Raw genomic sequence first — 18,310 nt, 5'->3', positions numbered from 1 at the left:
TGCAAGGCCAGAGAATGTGGCTCTCATGGCTCCACTGTGCTGTGACAGGCTGGGACAGCTCCCAGATATCCTGTTCCCCTGATGATAGGGAGGGTCTTGTGGTTGCCAGATCCGCTTTGCCTCTGGAGTTCTGGCTGTCATGCCCTACCCACAAAGGTTTCCTCGGGGCTTCTCAGCCACAGGGAGCCCTGGGAAATTGCTGGCCAGCATGGGTACCCAGAGACAGATGTGAGACCTTCCTCCCGAGGTAGCCGCCTCCCTGGCAGGCTCAGTCACAGGAGAGGGGGCTCTTCCTCTTCCCTCTCCTCCTGCCCAGCCAGGGAAACCCAGTTGGCCCCCCGGCCAGCAGAAAAATCTGTGTGTGCGCATGTCTCTATATATTTGTATGCATATATGTGTGCCTGTGCGTGTATGTGCACATGTGTGTATGTGCATGTGTGTGCCTGCATGTGTCTGTGAGCATGTGTGTGCTTGCATGTATGTGTGCATGTACGTGTGCCTGTATGTGTGCTTGTGTGTGCCTGCATGTATGTATGCATGTGTGCCTGCATGTGTATGTGTGCCTGTGTGTGCTTGCATGTATGTATGCATGTGTGCATGTGTGTGTAGGTGTGCGTGTGTGCTTGCATGTATGCGTGTGCATGTATGTGTGCCCGCATGTGTATGTATGTGTGCATGTGCATGTGTGAATATGTGTGTGTGTGCCTTCATGTGTCTACATGTGCGCATGAGTGTACCTGCATGTGTGCACCTGTGTGCCTGCACGTGTATGTGTGCATGTGTGTGCACAAGTATGTGCATATGTGCATGTGTGTGTGAGTAGGGACTGCTTTCCTATGATACAGTCACTATGGGGCAGGCCAAAGCTGCAGGGCCAGCCCTGGGGAACCCCCTCACTGGAATCAGAGGACCACAGCTATCTGTAGGTGAGGCTTTCTGCGGCCTGGATCTGCTCTCTGCCCCTCCAGCATTCTTTGTGACAGTGTCTGCTCCAGAGCCCTCCTCAGTAGAAGCTCTGGCTTCCTGGTGGTCCTGGAGGTCCAGGGAGGCCCGGGGGACCCTGGATCCCTGGTTCACCCTTAGGCCCCATGGCTCCCCTCTGGCCTGGTGACCCTGTCTTCCCTGCAATCCCCGGTTTTCCCTGAGGCCCTGAGGGCCCTGGAGACCCCGGGGGCCCTTCTGGTCCTGGGGGCCCCAAGTCCCCTTTCAGACCTGGCTGTCCTCTTGGTCCTCCGGTTCCAAAGCTACCCTTTGAGCCTTTGAGGCCTGGGAACCCTCGAGGGCCAATGGGGCCCCTTTCTCCCATAGGTCCAGTCTCTCCAGGTTGCCCCTGAGGACCCTGGGGTCCTGGGGGTCCCAAGCCACCGGGGTCTCCCTTCGGGCCTCTGCCACCAACAGGCCCTTTCACGCCCATGTCTCCTTTGAGTCCTCTTGGTCCTGGAGGGCCAGGGGCACCTGGGGTTGGAGAGAAGACAGAAGAAGTCAGTCTGTGAGAGGCTCCCCACCTGAGGCTCACCCACAGTGACAGCCCAACGGTTGGACAAGCCCAGCGGACACTCATTTCTCCCTGCACACGCTCAGGTTAGGGACTGAGGGGCTGGCCAGCTTCGAGAAGGGGCCAAGGTTGTCCAGGACTGCCTGTCCTGCTCTGAGGCCAGTCTGACCTCCTGTACCTTCTCATACGTGGTCTTTGACTGCTGTATTCACCCCCATCCCACCCTCATGACTTCTCAGACATTTGGGGACAGCGTTGGAATCAGGTGACATTGAAGAGAAAGCCAAGAAAGTGGGGCATGAGAAATAGGTGTGTCCCAGTGTGAGTAAGCGGGCACATTGACAGCCCAGAGAAAGGTCAGTTCCTCCGGAAGCCCACCCTCATGACTCCAGCCTCGTTGCTGAGCTCTTAAGGCTACTACGTTGTAAGTCTTTCACTGATGCATAGAAAGAGAAGTCACAGCACAGTGAAAGCAAACACTGAGTACCTGTCGGGTGGGCCTGCTAGACTGTGCAGCCCAGGAAGACGGCAGGAGCCGTGGCTCACAGCCCAGCCCTGGACACAGAGCCTGGCATGTGGTCAGGAAAACTCAGCATGTGCTTGAAGAGGGTGATTCACCAAGCAGCTGTGGACTCTCCTACGAGCCGGGCTCTGCATAAGGGCCTGCAGGAGATGTCAGGATGAAGATATGGCCCTTCCTTAAGAAGCCCAGTCTAGCACCCAGGACAGGGGTCTGATGAGCTCACGTCCTTCTGGCTGTGTGGGTCCGAGAGTTTCCACCCCTCACAGCTGTGCCAACCCTGAGGACACAAGGCAGAAAGGGCCTCTGCGGGGAAGGGATCCTGCATGCTGGGAGCTGGAAATCCTCCACTGCCATATCCAGTTCTGTGGCACAGGCCCCTTCATCCTGGCTGACGTGACCTGAGCCCTCTGCTGTCCCCCTCTGTTTTCTTCCCAGGGTGTTTCTAAGTGGAGCCGCGTCAGTGAATACGTCCTCTATTATGACCTAAACTGGAAACCAGAGCCCAGACAGAGCCAGCCCCACCAGAGCCAATAAAAACCTTCCAGTCAGTTCCCTGCCACTGCCTGCCCTTGCCCACCCCTGCCATGGGGATGTGGTCCTGCATGGCTCACGTGGCCCGCCAGCAGCAAGGCTGAGATTCCATTGTCAAGTGACCCAGGCATGAGGGGTGGCCAGCAGCAGTGGCAGCAGCCTGGGCTCAGAGAAGCCAGGAGGCAGGAGGTGCCCTAAGTCTGCAGGAGCCCCTGGCAGCTCAGCAGCTAGAGTGCCACGGGCCCAGGCTGATGCCTGTGCAGGAGCCGCCTCCCCAGCCTGGCAGGACCGGCAGGGAGCCAGCACTGCCACAGCGTCTGTCTTCACCCTACCTCTGCTCCTGGCGCCTGGGCCAGCTGAGGCTGGGAAACGCAGAGAGCCATGCAGAGGCAGAGGCCCCCGAGGCTGTTGGCGGTGCGGCAGTGCTGGAAACACCGCCCCGTTCCAAAACTCAGATTTCATCCCCAAGACTGCAAGCTCACTCAGCTTCCAAGGGCCCCGCAGCTCCGTGACTCCTCCTCCTGGAAGAGGAGGAGGACCCCAGAGCCCTTTTCTAAAGAGTGCTTCAGGGTCCCCACTGAGCGAGAAGGGGACTCAGAAGGCTGCCTTCCTCAGGTGAGCAGGGTCCGCCTGCGCTGTGGGCCAGCTGTGAGTCATGCAGGCAAAGGACTGTAGCAGGCGTGACCTGGCCAGGCAGGAAGTCAACAGCCATCGTTTAGCGGTTAGTGTGGGGGCAAGGAATGTGGGCAGAGGCTGACCAAGGCGCCTCCAGGCCAGGGTGCCACTGACCCAGCCAGTACCAAGGCAGAGGTGAGAGGCAGAGGAGAGGAGGGCTAGTGGCTGCTGTGAGCTGAAGGAAGGCACCTCAGGCACGAGGGAGGCACAGCAGCAGTGGCTGGGGTGTGGGGCTGGGAGAGGAGCCTTGGAGTCCTGCGGAGGTGGAGGGTGGCCATGATTACTCAGGAAGCCACAGGCTGTAATCAGGCTCTCCAGGCCCATTAGGGTCCAGCCACAGCTGACCTCACGTCTGGGACCCTGGGGTGGCCGGCTCTGTGCTCTGCGCTTGGGATAGGGAGGAGGGTGGGGTGAGCAGAGTGCCCAGTGTCTCGGGCATCAGCCCCTGCCCACCCATGGGAGGGGCGGTGCCTGTCCCAGGAAGAGCCCACCATACATCTCATGGTCAGAGGCAACTGGCTGGCTTACAAGGACAGAAGAAAACCAAACAAAGGGGTGCCTCTGGGGGGACAGGCCTGGGACCCTGGGAGGCACACTGGCGTGGACATCGGGCGCCCAGTGTTTGAGTGCCAGCTCTCACATTAGCAAAGCGGGTGGCTGGGGCTCAGGCTCCCCTCCGCTCCATGAGAATACTGGCCTGGCTCAGGGACCCTCACACCTGCTCGCTGCCAACTGAGGGCCGTTAAAAACGTGCCCATGGGCTTCTACTTCTGCTCAGGGTGGATGAGTCTATGACTGACTCCTCCTCCCACGGAGAACAGACAGAGCTGCTAGAGAAAGACCAAAACATCTTTCTGGAGGCGTTGGAGGGATACCAAGGCCAAGATCCCGGAGAAGAGAGGACTCGTTGAAGTCAGCCTGACATCTTTTCCTCTCCAGACATTTGTGGATTCCTAATTGGTTTGGGCAGAGAGGGTTAGAAGCCAACGCACGGCTGCAGCTCTTAGGCTGAGAAGCTAAGTGGAGTTTTCAGCAGCTCTCAGGACTGAGAGAACAAAAACCGACTCAGGGCCACCGATCCCTCTCCACTGCCACCTCCCCGGGTAGCTCCTTGGCTGTGGACAACAGAATGATAGGACAGTCTCTGCTTTTTCCTCCCTCACATGTAAACTCCTGAACAGGTCAGCGTGGAAGCAGGATGTGGGGTGGTGCTTACAGAACACATTTGCAGACTGGATCTCTTTGTCTCCCGCCCATCTTGGGCTTCTACCTTTTGTTCACACGTTCAGTTATTCATTCACCAAGCAAACATTTCTTGTACTTTCCAAGAGCCAAGCACTCTGCTGGGTCCTCAACGAGTAATGCAAGGAGCCTAGGTCTCCAAGCGGTTTAGCATCGTGATAATTCCTTATGCGGGGCACCTGTTTATATTTTACAAGAACTTGTTCATACCCATTCTGAACACTGGTCCTCACAATTACTACATGGGATATAGGCAGGAAAGGCATTCATATTTCCATTTGCAGATGAAGAAACAGTTCAAAGTATGGCTGGGTGTGGTGGTGCATGCCTGTATTCCCAGCACTTTGGGAGGATCAAAGTGGGAAGACTGCTTGAGCCCAAGAATTTGAAACCCATCTGGGCAACCAAGTGAGACCCTGTCTCTACAAGAAAGAAGGAAAGAAAGTAGCCAAGAGTCCTGTTCCAGGCCATTTAGCTAATAAGTTATGATGGTTTTAGTCTACAATTCCCAAATGATAGTCCTAACACGGACACTGCCTAGCACAGACACCAAAATTACCCTACAGAGCAGGAAGAGATAAATGTTTTATGAGAGGCACAAACATTATGAAAGTACCACAGGCTTTCTGTCACGTAAATAGGGGCTTAGAATTAATTAAAGCTGGATTAGTCTCAGAGATCAGCCAGTCTTACCCCTTCCTTTACAGATGAATGAAGCCGAGCCCTGGAGGGATGAAGTGATTCTGCCTAAAGACCCGGAGCACATCAGAAGCCAGGCTTCTTGCCTGTGCAGTCTCAGAGTTCCAACCCATCCATCAGGACTTGGCACCTTCCACGCAGCTCTGGCCACTGCAATCCCTGTCCCTTTATTCCAGATAGCCGCTCAGCTCTGGCCAGGTGGAGACCTCATTGCCAGCTCCTGTGTCAGAGTCTATCAGTGCCTGTCTCTGGATGAATAAATAAATGACCAGGTCCCCAAAGGAAGGGATGTGCATTGTGTTCCTGAAATTTGCTTTCCAATGTGAGAGATGGTACATGTGAATTTAACAACCAGGAGAAAGGCTGGCCAGTAGACACAACTTAAACAAAGGTGCAGACGTTGAACCAAGACTCAGATATAGCTCAGACAGATGCCCTGCCTTGCTCTCTGCATGACTAGGACAGCAGCATATGTAAATTCCCACTTAAACCAGTTCTCCTGTCAACACTTTCGGTACCATCTCCCTCTTACTCACTCCCTGCCTCACACCGTGTACCTTAGAAGGACCTGAGCAGAAATGTCTTGTTGGTCTCTACAAACTCATGCTCTCGGCATCTCCTTTCTTGGGTGGGCACTGGATGTGTAAGTGTTAGAGCATGGGGGAGGGGTCAGGATTTTGAATCAGGGTGACCTTGTGTTTGCTCCTTTAAACTCACTCCCCCATCCTCAGATTACTTTTCTATAAATACAGTCACCAACATTTGCCTTGTTTACTATGCAAGGGCTGTTGTGAGGCTGAAATTAAGCAAAGTATATAAATGGGCATTGTGATCAGGAAAGCTTTAAATTGCCTTTGTTCTTGGGTGGAACTCAATAAAACCACACATTTGCCAGGGGCTAAACCATAAGAACTATTTGCTCATGACCTTCCCTGGAACACTGTGCCCTAGAGGTCACGCACATACATATTTTAGGTGAAATACTGTGGGAAGATTTCCGTTACCATGTGAGGGGATGGGAAATAAATTTGATGAAAATTCAAGAGCCTTCCACCTCAGTGAAATTTCCAGAGGTCGGTGGTATGGGTATGTGGAGACAGATATCCCTTCTAAGATGAAAAATTAGTTGTTGTATCAGGGCCTTCCTAAAGCCAAAAAGAAAGCACAATGCCTAGTGGGCCGATTTGGACTTTGGAGGCAACATATTCCTCATTAGAGTGTGTGTTCCTACTTATTTGCCAAGTGACCTGAAAAGCTTCTTGTTTTGAGTGGGACCCAGAACAGGGGAAGGCTCTGCCTGTGGCAGAGACCGCCACTGAGTCCCTGACATGGCACCATTCCCCAGGGTGATCTGCCAGCTACCTGGTGGCAGGTTGATTACACTGGACCATTTCCATCATGGAAAGGGCAGTATTTTTACCAGAATAGATGCCTGCCCTGAATATAGATTTGCCTTCCCTGCACACAATGCTTCTGTCAAAACTACCCTCTGCAGACTCACAGAATGTCTTATCCAGTCATGGTGTTTACACAGCATTGCTCCTGATTGGGGAATTCATGTCACAGCAGACGAAGTGTGGCAATGGGGCCGTGTTCATGGAATTCACTGATCTTATCATGTTCCCATCATCCTGAGGCAGCTGGCTTGATAAAACAGTGGGATGACCTTTTAAAGACTCAGTTACAGCACCAGCTAGGTGGCACTACCTCTCGGGGCTTGGAAAGGTTCTCCAGGAGGTGGTATATGTTCTGAATCAGCATCTAATACATAACTGGTGCTCTCCCAAAGTCAGATTCACAGGTCCAGAAATCAAGGGGAGATAAAGACAGTGGCACTCTTATTCTTATACTGGTGGCTCACTGGAATATTTTTGCTTCCTGTTCCTATGACCTTGTATTCTGCTGGGATAGAGGTCCAGTTCCAAAGGGAGGGATGCTTCCACCAGGAGACACAACCATGATTGCACTGAATGGGAAGTGAAGACTGCCACCTGACCACTCTGCGCTCCTCATGCCTCTAAATCAACAAGCAAAGAAAAGACTTCCTGTGCTGGTGTGGATGACTGATCCTCACTGCCAAGGGGAAACTGGATGCTACTCCATGAGGGACGTAAGGAAGAGGATGTCTGGAATAGAGGAGATCCCACGGGGTGTCCCATAGTATTACCATGCCCTGTGATTAAGGTCAATGGAAAGTTCAACAACTCCACTCAGGCAGAAATACTGGTAGCCCAGATCCTTCAGCAGGAAGGCTTGGATCACCCCAGCAGGTAAAGAACCAGGACCAGATGAGGGGCTTGCTGAAGACAAAGGGAATACAGAATGGGGAATGGAAGAAGGTGGTGATGAATATCAGCTATGGCCACGTGATTAATGATTGCAACAAGGACTGTCGCTGTTATGGTATGTCCTCCTTATTTTTATTTCTCCATTCAGACATTCTGAATGTAATCAGTCCTCCTTATTTTTTAGTGAATCTCTCTCTCTCTCTGTGTGTGTGTGTGTGTGTGTGTGTGTGTGTGTGTGTGTGTGTGTAGCCAACCATTTTGTTTTCTTTCTTCTCTTATTTCCTTATTGTGTAACACAACATGTATCTACTTTATAGCATAGTTAAATATTGTTAACTTTACTAGTATTTAAGTTACAGGGTATAAGCAAAAAAAATAAAATTCACTCAAGGACTTTAACTCCTCTTCAGGGGTAAGTATTCATATGTTTTTGATTGTACAAAGGAGAGTTGTATCACATTAGGTGGAATTATGACCTTGCTTGTTGTCTTTATTTGGGGATTAAGTATGGTTTAAGGAGATGTGGACGGGGCCCAAGTTGACCAAGTGTGGGCTTGTGATGGTTAATTTTATGTGTCACCCTGACTAGGTCAGATATTTGGTCAAATATAATTCTGGGACCTTCTGTGAGGATATCTTAGGGTAAGATTAACATTTAAATAGGCAGCCTGGGTCAAGCAGGTTGCCCTCCCTAGCATGAGTGGACTCATCTAATCAGCTGACGGCCTGAGTAGAACAAAAACCTGAGCCTCTTCCAAGTAAGAAGGAATTCTTCCTGCCTGATGGTCTTCAAACTGGAACGTAAGCGCTGTGGATTTTGGACTTGCCAGTCTTTCTAATTACATGAGCCAACTCCTTATAATGTTCATCTGTCCATCTATCTATCTCCATCCTATCTATCATCTCTCATCTCTACGTCTCATCTTTATCATATCTATCTATATCATCTCTGTCTATCATATGTGTATCTCTATACACTATTGATTCTATTTCTCTGGATCGATCGATCTATCTATCTATCTACCTACCTACCTATCTCTATACACTATTGATTCTGTTACTCTGGATCTATCTATCTATCTATCTATCTATCTATCTATCTATCTATCAATCATCTATCTCTACATACTATTGATTCTGTTTCTCTGGATTGATATCTACCTACCTACCTATCTCTATACACTATTGATTCTGTTTCTGTGGATCTATCTATCTATTATCTATCTATCTATCAATCATCTATCTATCTATCTATCTATCTATCATCTATCTCTATATACTATTAATTCTGTTTCTCTGGATTGATATCTACCTACCTACCTATCTCTATACACTATTGATTCTGTTTCTGTGGATCTATCTATCTATCTATTATCTATCTATCTATCAATCATCTATCTATCAATTATCTATCTATCTATCTATCTATCTATCTATCTATCTATCTCATACACTGTTGATTCTGTTTCTCTGTAGAACCCTGATAGATATGGAGGACATGAAGGAGATGGGAGAAGAATGTGTCAGAGCGACAGCCTCCAGGGGCAGAGGGTTGGGTGGTTGGAAGCATTAATGAGGGTGTGGGAGGGGAGAAAAGAAGAGGAGACAGTTTTCAAAAGACATGGTTAAACAAATCTAAATATAAAAGTCTAGATTTGTATAACAGGCAAAGTTAGACGCCACAATACCTTTGCAAAAGAGGTTTGCAAAGATGTTGTTTTTCTTTTCTCACGCTCTCTCTCTCTTTGTCTCTTTTTTTTAGAGATAAGGACTCACTCTGTCTCTCAGGCTGCAGTGCAGTGGTGCAATCATAGCTCACTGCAGCCTCCACCTCCTGGGCTCCAGTGATCCTTCTGCCTAAGCAGCTGGGAGTATAGGTACACACCACCATGCCTGGATAATGCAAGAACATTTCTTAAAGCTGCCTATTGCTCTAGGCATTTGCTATAGGATTGTGTTAGCCCACTAGTACTTTGCTTAAAACCAGGTACTTCTGTGTCCAGCAAGATCACCAAGGCTCAGTGGAAGCTTTGTAGCAGCCCTGCCTGGACACAGCTCTTACCTCGTATGATGGTGACATTGCGAAGGATTTCTCCATGCTGTGTGTCCACCGCCTTCATCTCCTCCACGATCATGGAGAGGTTCCGGACGTTGAGGTCCAGCCGGGCACTGAGCAGGCTGAAGCGCTCTCGGAGCAGGTCTGTGGTGCCCAGCATGAGGGAGACGGACTTGTTCAGGTAGTAGAGCTCCTCGGCATGGGTGTGGAAGCCCAGCGTGCAGGAGAGCCGCACGTCGTCCAGGTACTTGAGCATGCTGTGCACGTGGTTGTCGGTGGCATTGATGTTGGTGAAGATGGTACCAATTTCGATCTCGTGAGAAGCCATGCGTCCTTCCAGAGACTCAAACCTCTCCACAGTGCGGTTCTGGGCATAGCGGGTGTGATACTGGAGATCATGCATGTTCTCCTCATGGTCGTCCAGGAGGGACGAGATGTTATCCAGCTGCAGCTGCAAGCCCATGACCTGCAGTACCAAGTCATGCATGCTCTCGGAGTTCTGGCTGATGCGCTGTGAGGAGGCCCCCAGGGTGGCCTGGATGTTCTTGACTGCCTCTCCAGTCTTGGTGGAGGTGGTACGCAGGCCACTGAAGAGCCGGGTGTAGTTCTGCCAGTCGGTGACAATCTTCTGGAGGGTCAGGGTCTCCTCGTCCGTCTTCCGCTGGATCCCGTGGATCCACTCGGAAGTCTGCCCCACGGTGAAATTGATCTGGTGCACTGCAGCCTTGACATCGTAGCATTCCTGGGTGAGGTCCTTCAAAGAGAGGTCCAGACCAGCTGTGGTGGCCTGCCAGCCTCTCACCTGGGCCAGGAAGAGCCCCAGAGACTGGTTAACCTGGTGGATGGAGAAGGAGCAACTACCCATCTCCTGCGAGATCTGCCTGCTGGTGGTGGAGAGCACCTCCTGGGCCTGCAAGGTCTGGTCCAGCTGCACCTCCTGGGCCAGGAGCAGCTTCTGAATTCCCTCCAGCTCCTCCTGCAGTTTTTGGATCTCAGGCCCCAGCTGCCCAGCTTCATGGCAGAAAGAGCAGTTGTTCAGGGCTTTTGGATCTTTAGGAGAAAGAGACAATAGTTTGAGTTGCTGAAGGGCCATGGTACAACGCTTCCTCTTTAAATATTTCAGAGCCTAAGGAATTGGTAAGTAGCTTCCCAAACCTGCTTTCTTCCCTAAGTCCTGGTATAAAATCCTTCTTGGAAAAGCCTTGCCACCTCTGTGGAATCTCATTTTTACCAACTGTCTCGACTCTGATCTGAAATGTAGCATTTAGGATGTTTTCTTCTTCTCACCACCAAATTCTCAAGAATATATCTTCATAATTTGTCTTAAGTGGCCAGGAACTTCCCATTTAAACTTCATTTAAAAATGTATGCCGATATTTTAATATCTGTTACCTTATTCAATTCTCTTACAATGATAAATTTGCAGAGAAGGTGGCATAGGGATTTTTGACTTCTGACTCATGAGGAATGAGGCGCAGAGAAGTGGCTTGGCAAATGGCCGCATATATTGGTGGCAGACAGGTACCTTTTATTTGCATCAGAGAAGACCCTCACTAAACCTTCTATCATTGCTCCTTCTGTCTCATTCTCTCTTAGATTGTTCCCGGTTAAAGCAGGAGATAAAGAACATCAAGAATTGTGGCATGACCTAAGCAAATTAACGGAAGAACAGAAAACCAAAGACTACATGCTCTCAAGTATAAGTGGGAGCAAGGTTGAATACATGTAGACAGAGAGATGGGAACAACAGACATCAGGGTCCACTATGAGGGAGCAGGGAGGGGGTTATGGGCTGAAAACCACCTGTTGAGTACCTAGGCTCATTACCTGGGTGATGGGATCATGCCTACCCTAAACCTCAGTGTTACCCATGTAACAAACCTGTACATGAATCCCTTAATCTATTACAAAAGTTGAAATTATAGAAATCAATAAATAGATGAGATGGTATATATTTTAAAAAAGAGAAGAAAGAAAAGAATTGTGGCATGGCTTAAGGCAATAATGAGGAAAGGGTTGACCTGGCAGAAGATTTTGCAAAGCCTTGAAACTCTCATCATTTCAGATGCATGAGCTATTTTGGGAATGGACCACCTTTGGCTTCCTTTTCTGCCTGCAGACTCTGCCTGGAGCTGTGCTCCACCCAGAACCCCCCGTCTCCGGTCCTAGGAGTATCCCAGGGTAACAGCCCTCCTCCAGTGGATGGAGACCCGGCTGGGGAGGGAGCAGGGAGCTGGGGATGTCCTCTGTGTCTACAAGGCTGGCAAAGGTTACCTGGCACTGGGGCACTGTGGCATGATGAGGGCAACCTTGCCCTACCCTGACGATCACTGGCCTTATATTACAGTTATCATCAGCATGTCCACTTACCCAGGCCCTGGAGATTCTTCTGCATTCGCACAAGCTTCTTGTCATAAATAGACTGGGTCAAGGAGATGTCTTCGGAGAGAGAGTCCACTTTTCTGAAAACTGTAGGGAAAACAGATAAGAAGCTGGGGCAGGGTCTAAGCTCAGAGAAACAGTAGTCATTCCTTGAGACGGCATCTTTATCAGCTCCTCTGCAACCAAAACCTCTCCCCCTCCTCCTCTCAGGCTTCTTCATGGTGGTTAGAGAACATGCTTCTTATGGCCGGAGTTTGCCACAAGGCCCTTTGAAAACATAATAACTCACCCCCCACCCCACATTTTAGAACTAGGACCTGATCATAGAATGAAATAAGGAAAATTCAGAAAAAAATTTTTTTTTTTAATTATTCTTATTCCTACCACCCAAAGATTGCTCCCATCAGTGTTTTCAAGTATTTGTTCTGGTCTTGTTTACATTCATAACCATTCTTCAGCTACACAGACATATGCAGTTTCCCCCTTATCTGCAGGGGATACATTCCAAGACCCTCAGTGGATGCTTGAAACCTCAGAGTACGGACCCCTATATAGACTATGTGTTTTCCTATACAAACATACTTAAGATAAAGTCTCATTTATATATTAGGCCTAGTAGGAGAGTAACAACAACAGCTAATAATAAAATAGAACTATTATAACAATATGCAATAATAAAAGTTATGTAAGTATGGTCTCTGTCTCTCTGAGGATACCTTATTGTACTGTACTCACCCTTCTTCTTGTGCCAATACGAGATGACGCCTTGCCTACGTGACGGGATACAGTGAGGTGAGTGATATAGGCATCGTGACTCAGTGTTGGGCTCCTACTGACCTTGGCCTTATGTCCGAAGAGGGATTATCAAGCCATGATGTTGCTGACTGACCTAGGGGAACTGAAACTGTGGCTAGGTGGGGATGACTGTACCTTCTTAGAAAAGCAAAGCAAACCTGGGATGCTCCGAACATCTCATCTGTTTTCTTTTATGTTGCTTTGTTGGTACCATATCATGGACACTTTCCCATCCAAGCTTAAATCACTTTAAAATAATTACTTTTGGTATCGGCATGGCACTCTATATAAATAATACAACAATTATATAAGAATCCCCTATTGGTGGGGACACTTAAAGTGCCTCCTCTTCTGAGCTCATAAATAAAACTTGATCTATAAATGTAAGTAAAGTATCCCAGCACTTTGGGAGGCCGAGGCGGGTGGATCACGAGGTCAAGAGATCGAGACCATCCTGGTCAACATGGTGAAACCCCGTCTCTACTAAAAATACAAAAATTAGCTGGGCATGGTGGCACGTGCCTATAGTCCCAGCTACTTGGGAGGCTGAGGCAGAAGAATTGCTGGAACCCGGGAGGCGGAGGTTGCCGAGAGCCGAGATCGTGCCATTGCACTCCAGCCTGGGTAACAAGAGCGAAACTCTGTCTCAAATATATATATATATATATATATGTAATGCTTAGTTCTAGAAATAATCCTTATATATGATGGTGGTGTGTCTATGATAATTCTCTTAAAGTAGACTTATGGATATAAGGGTATTTACATTTTTGAAGTCCTTGATACAAGCTGCTAAACTGCTGCCCAGAAAAGGTTACACCAGTTTCTACCCCACGGGCAGCCTCACACTCTCCTAAGGGGGTCATGTTGGTCAATGGTTGGAACACGTCTTGGCAGCAGCAGGACGCCCAGGTTTCTCCGGCAGGTACCTGGATAGGCCTGGTAGTGAGGGAGGGCATGGGTTGTTCTGAGGTTCAGCAAGATGTTTCCCACAGATCCTCTTAAGGTCAAGTAAAAAGGGAAGAATTAGCACCACCAAGAGCATTGAGTAACACAGCTCTGGTCGTAGTTTACTTCACATCTGTCGGGTGACTTTGGGCAAGTCAGTTCCCTTTCCTGAGCTCAATGCAATCATATATAAAATGAAAATGTGGAGCTCGATGACTCGAAGGCTCTCATCAACTCCAAAACTCTATGCTTTTGAATTATTTGGAATCTCCAGGCTCCAGTTAATATTATACACCTCAGAGCCATCAGGAGATTTACTTAATTAGTGACAGCGACATGTTGAGAGAGTTTAGAAATAATCACATGCTGTTACATGAGACCAGCACTTTACAGTTTACAATAGCTATTATTCCATTTGAACCTCCTTTTAATTAAGATCCCATGCAGAGATGAAAAGAGATACAGAGAGACTGAGAGACTGATTCCTATTCCTACGCTTCATTAAGTCTACTTCGAAGTCAATAGCCAAGGCTCACTCCATTCTATATAATTCATTCACCTGTTCATTTTCTTTCTTTTTTTTTTTTTTTGAGACAGAGTCTCACTCTGTCACCCAGGCTGGAGTACAGTGCTGTGATCATGGCTCACTGCAGCCTCAATCTCCTGGGCTCAAGCCATCATCCCACCTCAGCCTCCTAGGTAGCTGGGGCTTCCGGCACTTGTTACCATCCTCAGTTAATTTTCAATTTTTTTAAATTGAAATGAGATGGGGTCTCACTATGTTGCCCAGGCTGGCCTCAAATTCCTGGGCTCCAGTGATCCCCCCACCTTGGCCTCCCAAGGTGCTGGGGTTATAGACATGAGCCACTGCATCTGGCCTTGCTTATTTCTTCATTGAGTATTTGAGGATTAATAATTACATATTTGCTTTTTAAGCCATTTTCCTAACGTTTTAGATGTTTTTTCATCCCTTTAAAATTATGTTTTATAATGTAGACAATATGGCAAATACTACATATACATCGCTTATAAATAAATAGGTATATTTTGGAGGTGTGAGCCTATCAACTTTTTCTTTTCCAACATTTAATTATAAAATTTTTCAAACAGAAGAATAGAAGGACTTGTACAGTGAAGACCTATATGCCTATCACCTAGAATCTACAAGTAGCATTTTTCTGTATTTATTTTATATTCATCCATCTCTTTCACCCATTCATCAATCTGTGTCAAGTTTTGAATTTTTTTTTTTTTTTTTGAGATGGAGTCTCACTCTGTTGCCAGGCTGGAGTGCGGTGGCACAATCTCAGCTCACTGCAACCTCTGACTCCCTGGTTCAAGCAATTCTCCTGCCTCAGCCTACCTAGTAGCTGGGATTACAGGCATGCACCACCATACCTGGCTAATTTTTGTATTTTTAGTAGAGACGGGCTTTTACCATGTTGGCCAGGATGATCTCGATCTTCTGACCTAGTGAGCTGCCTACCTTGGCCACCCAAAGTGCTGGGATTACATGCATGAGTCACCATGCCTGGTCTTTGGATGCATTTTAAATGAATTTTTTACTGATGGTGTGCACAGTCAAAAATGTTTAGAGATCACTGCTCTAGACTGGGGGGTGGCAAATGATGGCCTGCAGGTGAAATCCATCTGTTTTATGGGAGCTGCCACCCCTATTCATTTAGACTGCCTGTGGCTGTTTTTGCTCTGCGATGAGAGTTTGGTTGTGAAAAAGATCAAATGTAACCTGAAGAGGCTAAAATATTTACTATGTAGCCCTTTACAGAAAAAAATGGCCAAGCTACCTCTAGATTATAAGCTCCATGAAGGCAGGGTCTGTGTTTTCCCAAGCAATATGCTGCCCAGTATAGAATATAGTTCTTGGCCCCGAGTATGCACTTGACTACAAAAAAAGTACTTGATTCAATGAACAGAGTTGGTTTGTAATGTCTGCTGACTGATTTTCCCAACCCTCCAGACTTTGGTCACAGTCCTGGTGTGAAGCATTGAGCAGGTCTATTCACACACTCACACATACACACACACACAAGCTTTACAAATCTATAGACATTCTTTCAAGAGATATTACTGGGCACCTGCCATTTAGGCCAGGATGGTGCCAACACTGTTCTAGGGACCTGGCATACCCAAGCTGGAGGCAAAAACACGAAAAGGAAACCCAAAGGTCTCTCACGTTTCACAAACACGCACTCCTCACCCCGGTTCTTCTGATCCTCTGTCCATTCACGCTGGATCTCAGGGCAAATGACATCTCCTCCCCAGGACTGTTCCCTCCCAAGAGGAGTGGGGCCAGCCTCCTGCTCCAGCCTGCCAGGCTGACTCATGAACGTTATGTATGTGACAGCATCTCGAATCCTGTCGTCCTCTCTGAAACTCTTTGGTGCCTAATATGCTCTTCTCTGGGCCTGAGCCTGTGGCTCTTGGAGCTTTGATAATGGCCCCGGGTCCCTTGGGTGCTCTGAGCTGGAGCCCTAAAAGGAGTGACGAGAAATCTTGACAAGTTCTCTGACAGCCAGTTTGCGGCCTCTGATAGGAAGACTGTGGCTGCTTCCCTCCTCTGGCCCAGGATTTTGGCCACTTTCTGAAAGGCCAGACCCTGTGAATTGATTTAGCAGAGACAGGTGGTGAGGGGCTTGGGAAGGTCTGGAACCCTAGGTCCTTAAATCTAGCTGCACATTGGTATCCCCTAAGGTGATTTATAAATGACTAAGGCCTGGGTCTCACCCAGAGATTATGATTTAATTCATCTGGAGTCAGTGGAGGGGGGTTGCTCTGGCATGTATTTTTAAATGCTTTTCAAGGGATTCCAATATCCCCCCACGAGGGGGAAGAACCACACCCCTTGATGGTGAAATGCAATTGACGCAACCCAGCATTCCCAGAGCCTGGCACAGAGCAGGCGCTCGGCTTGTGTTGGATTAATTAATGCCTTCAGATTACTGGAAGACAACTTATGTCTACTGAGATCATTAGCATGCTGGCCTCTTGCCTTCAAGCTAAGAAGGCTGGTTGTCGAATATCTCCAGCCAGGACCAGGATGAGGCGCCTCCCCTCAGGGACATGCAGGCTCAGCGTCCACATGAGAGCTGGGAAGCCCCCCTCAAAGCCTTGACTCCCTCTCCCTACTCCCGGCCTTGTTTCTAAAATCCAGTAGATTGGAACAAGCAAACCTACCGGAGCCTGGATTTTCAAAGTTTGAAGCTAAGATGGGAATGGGATTACAGTGAGATGCCACCAAATTTGCTGTAACCAGTTTACCACAATCTGTCAGCATCTGGAAGGTGGAAGTGACCTGTCTCTGGCTACGTGTGGTGACCCGGGTCAGTTACTACAAACTCTAATGTGTATGAGAAGAACCAAACCTCAGATCGTTGGATCTCATTTGCAGGACCCCCCAGATTCCTTGGTCTCAGCAGGTTTGGCTGGTTGAGACCCAGGAATTTACATTTTAACAAACACTGAAGGTGAAATTGCTGCAGGTAGGCGTCCAGCCTCACTATGAGAAACACTCACGTAGACCATGAAAGGGGGCTTAGAAGTCACTCAATCCAGTGATCTCAAGCCTTTGTGAACAACAGAATCAGGAGAGCTGAAAGATACCGAATTAATTCCATGATCGGGGTGGGGCCCAGACATCAACATTCTTTAAAGCTCCAAGGTGGCTCCAACATGGAGTTGAAACTGAGAAACACTGACCTAGTCTTATCATCTCATCACACCAGTGGGAAAGCAGCGGTCCCCAGAGGTGGGTGCCTTCCTCAAGGCCACAGACCTTGTCAGTTTCCAGTCTCTGCAGTCTGGATTAGGCATAGAGATTCCCTAGCCAGGAAGACGCTGGCTCTAGGCCCTGGGATACAGATGTCAAGTGTTTGTCTTTGCAAGGAAGCTTTTGGTGCCGGATCCCTGACCAGACATCCCTCTGCAGCCTGGGATGGGCGCATCCCGGACTCACCCAGAGAGGCTAGCACAGCCACGGCCACCAGGAGCAGGGCCAGGAAGAGGTAAAGAATCCGCACCGACGTGTGCAAAGACAGGTTCTTCTGGCAGCGGCTGCAGCGGATGCCCGGCTGGCCTGTGGGGGACATAAGGAGGACAATAGCTTAGGCCAGTGGACCAGGCTGGAGTTGAAGGACCAGTTCCATGTTCCTGCTCTGGCCTCTCTCATCACATTCTAACCAGGCTCAGAAGGGGAGCTGTTCTCGACTCTCACTCTCTATCTGTCCTATAGCCTTTCTCTAGGTGCTGGTGCTTTCTGGAATGCAGGAGACCGAGTTGAGTCGGGACTTCAAAGAACAGGCCCCATACTCTCTCCATGGTGTCTTCATTCGGTCCATGGGAGGGGAAACACCTCTTCCCTCTCCATTGATCCTACTGATGACCCACAGCATAGGCAGCCAGCCCGAGGCCCCACTGAGTGACCAACTTGCCCGGGCTTGCCCAAGACCTTCTGGGTTTTAGCAACGAAAGTCTCCTGTCATAGGAATGCCTCAGCATGGCGCAGATCATCCTGGTTTGCTAAGATTGTCTATGTTTTAAAACTGAAGGTCCATTGGGTGCAGTGGTGCATGCCTGTAATCCCAGCACTTTAGGAGGCTGAGGCAGGAGTATCACTTGAGTCCAGGGGTTTGAGGCCAGCCTGGGCAACATAGCAAGAT

General features: G+C 48.8%; 1 protein-coding gene across 1 annotated transcript in view; it reads right to left on the bottom strand.

Moving 5' to 3' along the window:
- Positions 1–717: 717 nt before the first annotated feature.
- SCARA3 (scavenger receptor class A member 3) overlaps positions 718–18,310 on the bottom strand; it is a 34,982-nt gene continuing 17,389 nt past the window's right edge. The window contains exons 3-6 of the mRNA XM_032265353.1: positions 17,608–17,727; positions 11,880–11,978; positions 9,516–10,559; positions 718–1,455 (exon numbers count right to left, since the gene is read on the bottom strand). Of these exons, the coding sequence (XP_032121244.1) occupies positions 1,004–1,455; positions 9,516–10,559; positions 11,880–11,978; positions 17,608–17,727 (1,715 nt within the window). The 3' untranslated portion in view covers positions 718–1,003. The remainder of the gene's footprint in view (positions 1,456–9,515; positions 10,560–11,879; positions 11,979–17,607; positions 17,728–18,310) is intronic.

Source organism: Sapajus apella, unplaced genomic scaffold (assembly GCF_009761245.1).
Source record: "Sapajus apella isolate SASKATOON/1434 unplaced genomic scaffold, GSC_monkey_1.0 scaffold150, whole genome shotgun sequence".
Taxonomy (NCBI): Eukaryota; Metazoa; Chordata; class Mammalia; order Primates; family Cebidae; genus Sapajus; species Sapajus apella.
The sequence above is the reverse complement of the archived record's forward strand: the minus strand, read 5'-3'. Positions and strand labels throughout refer to the sequence as shown.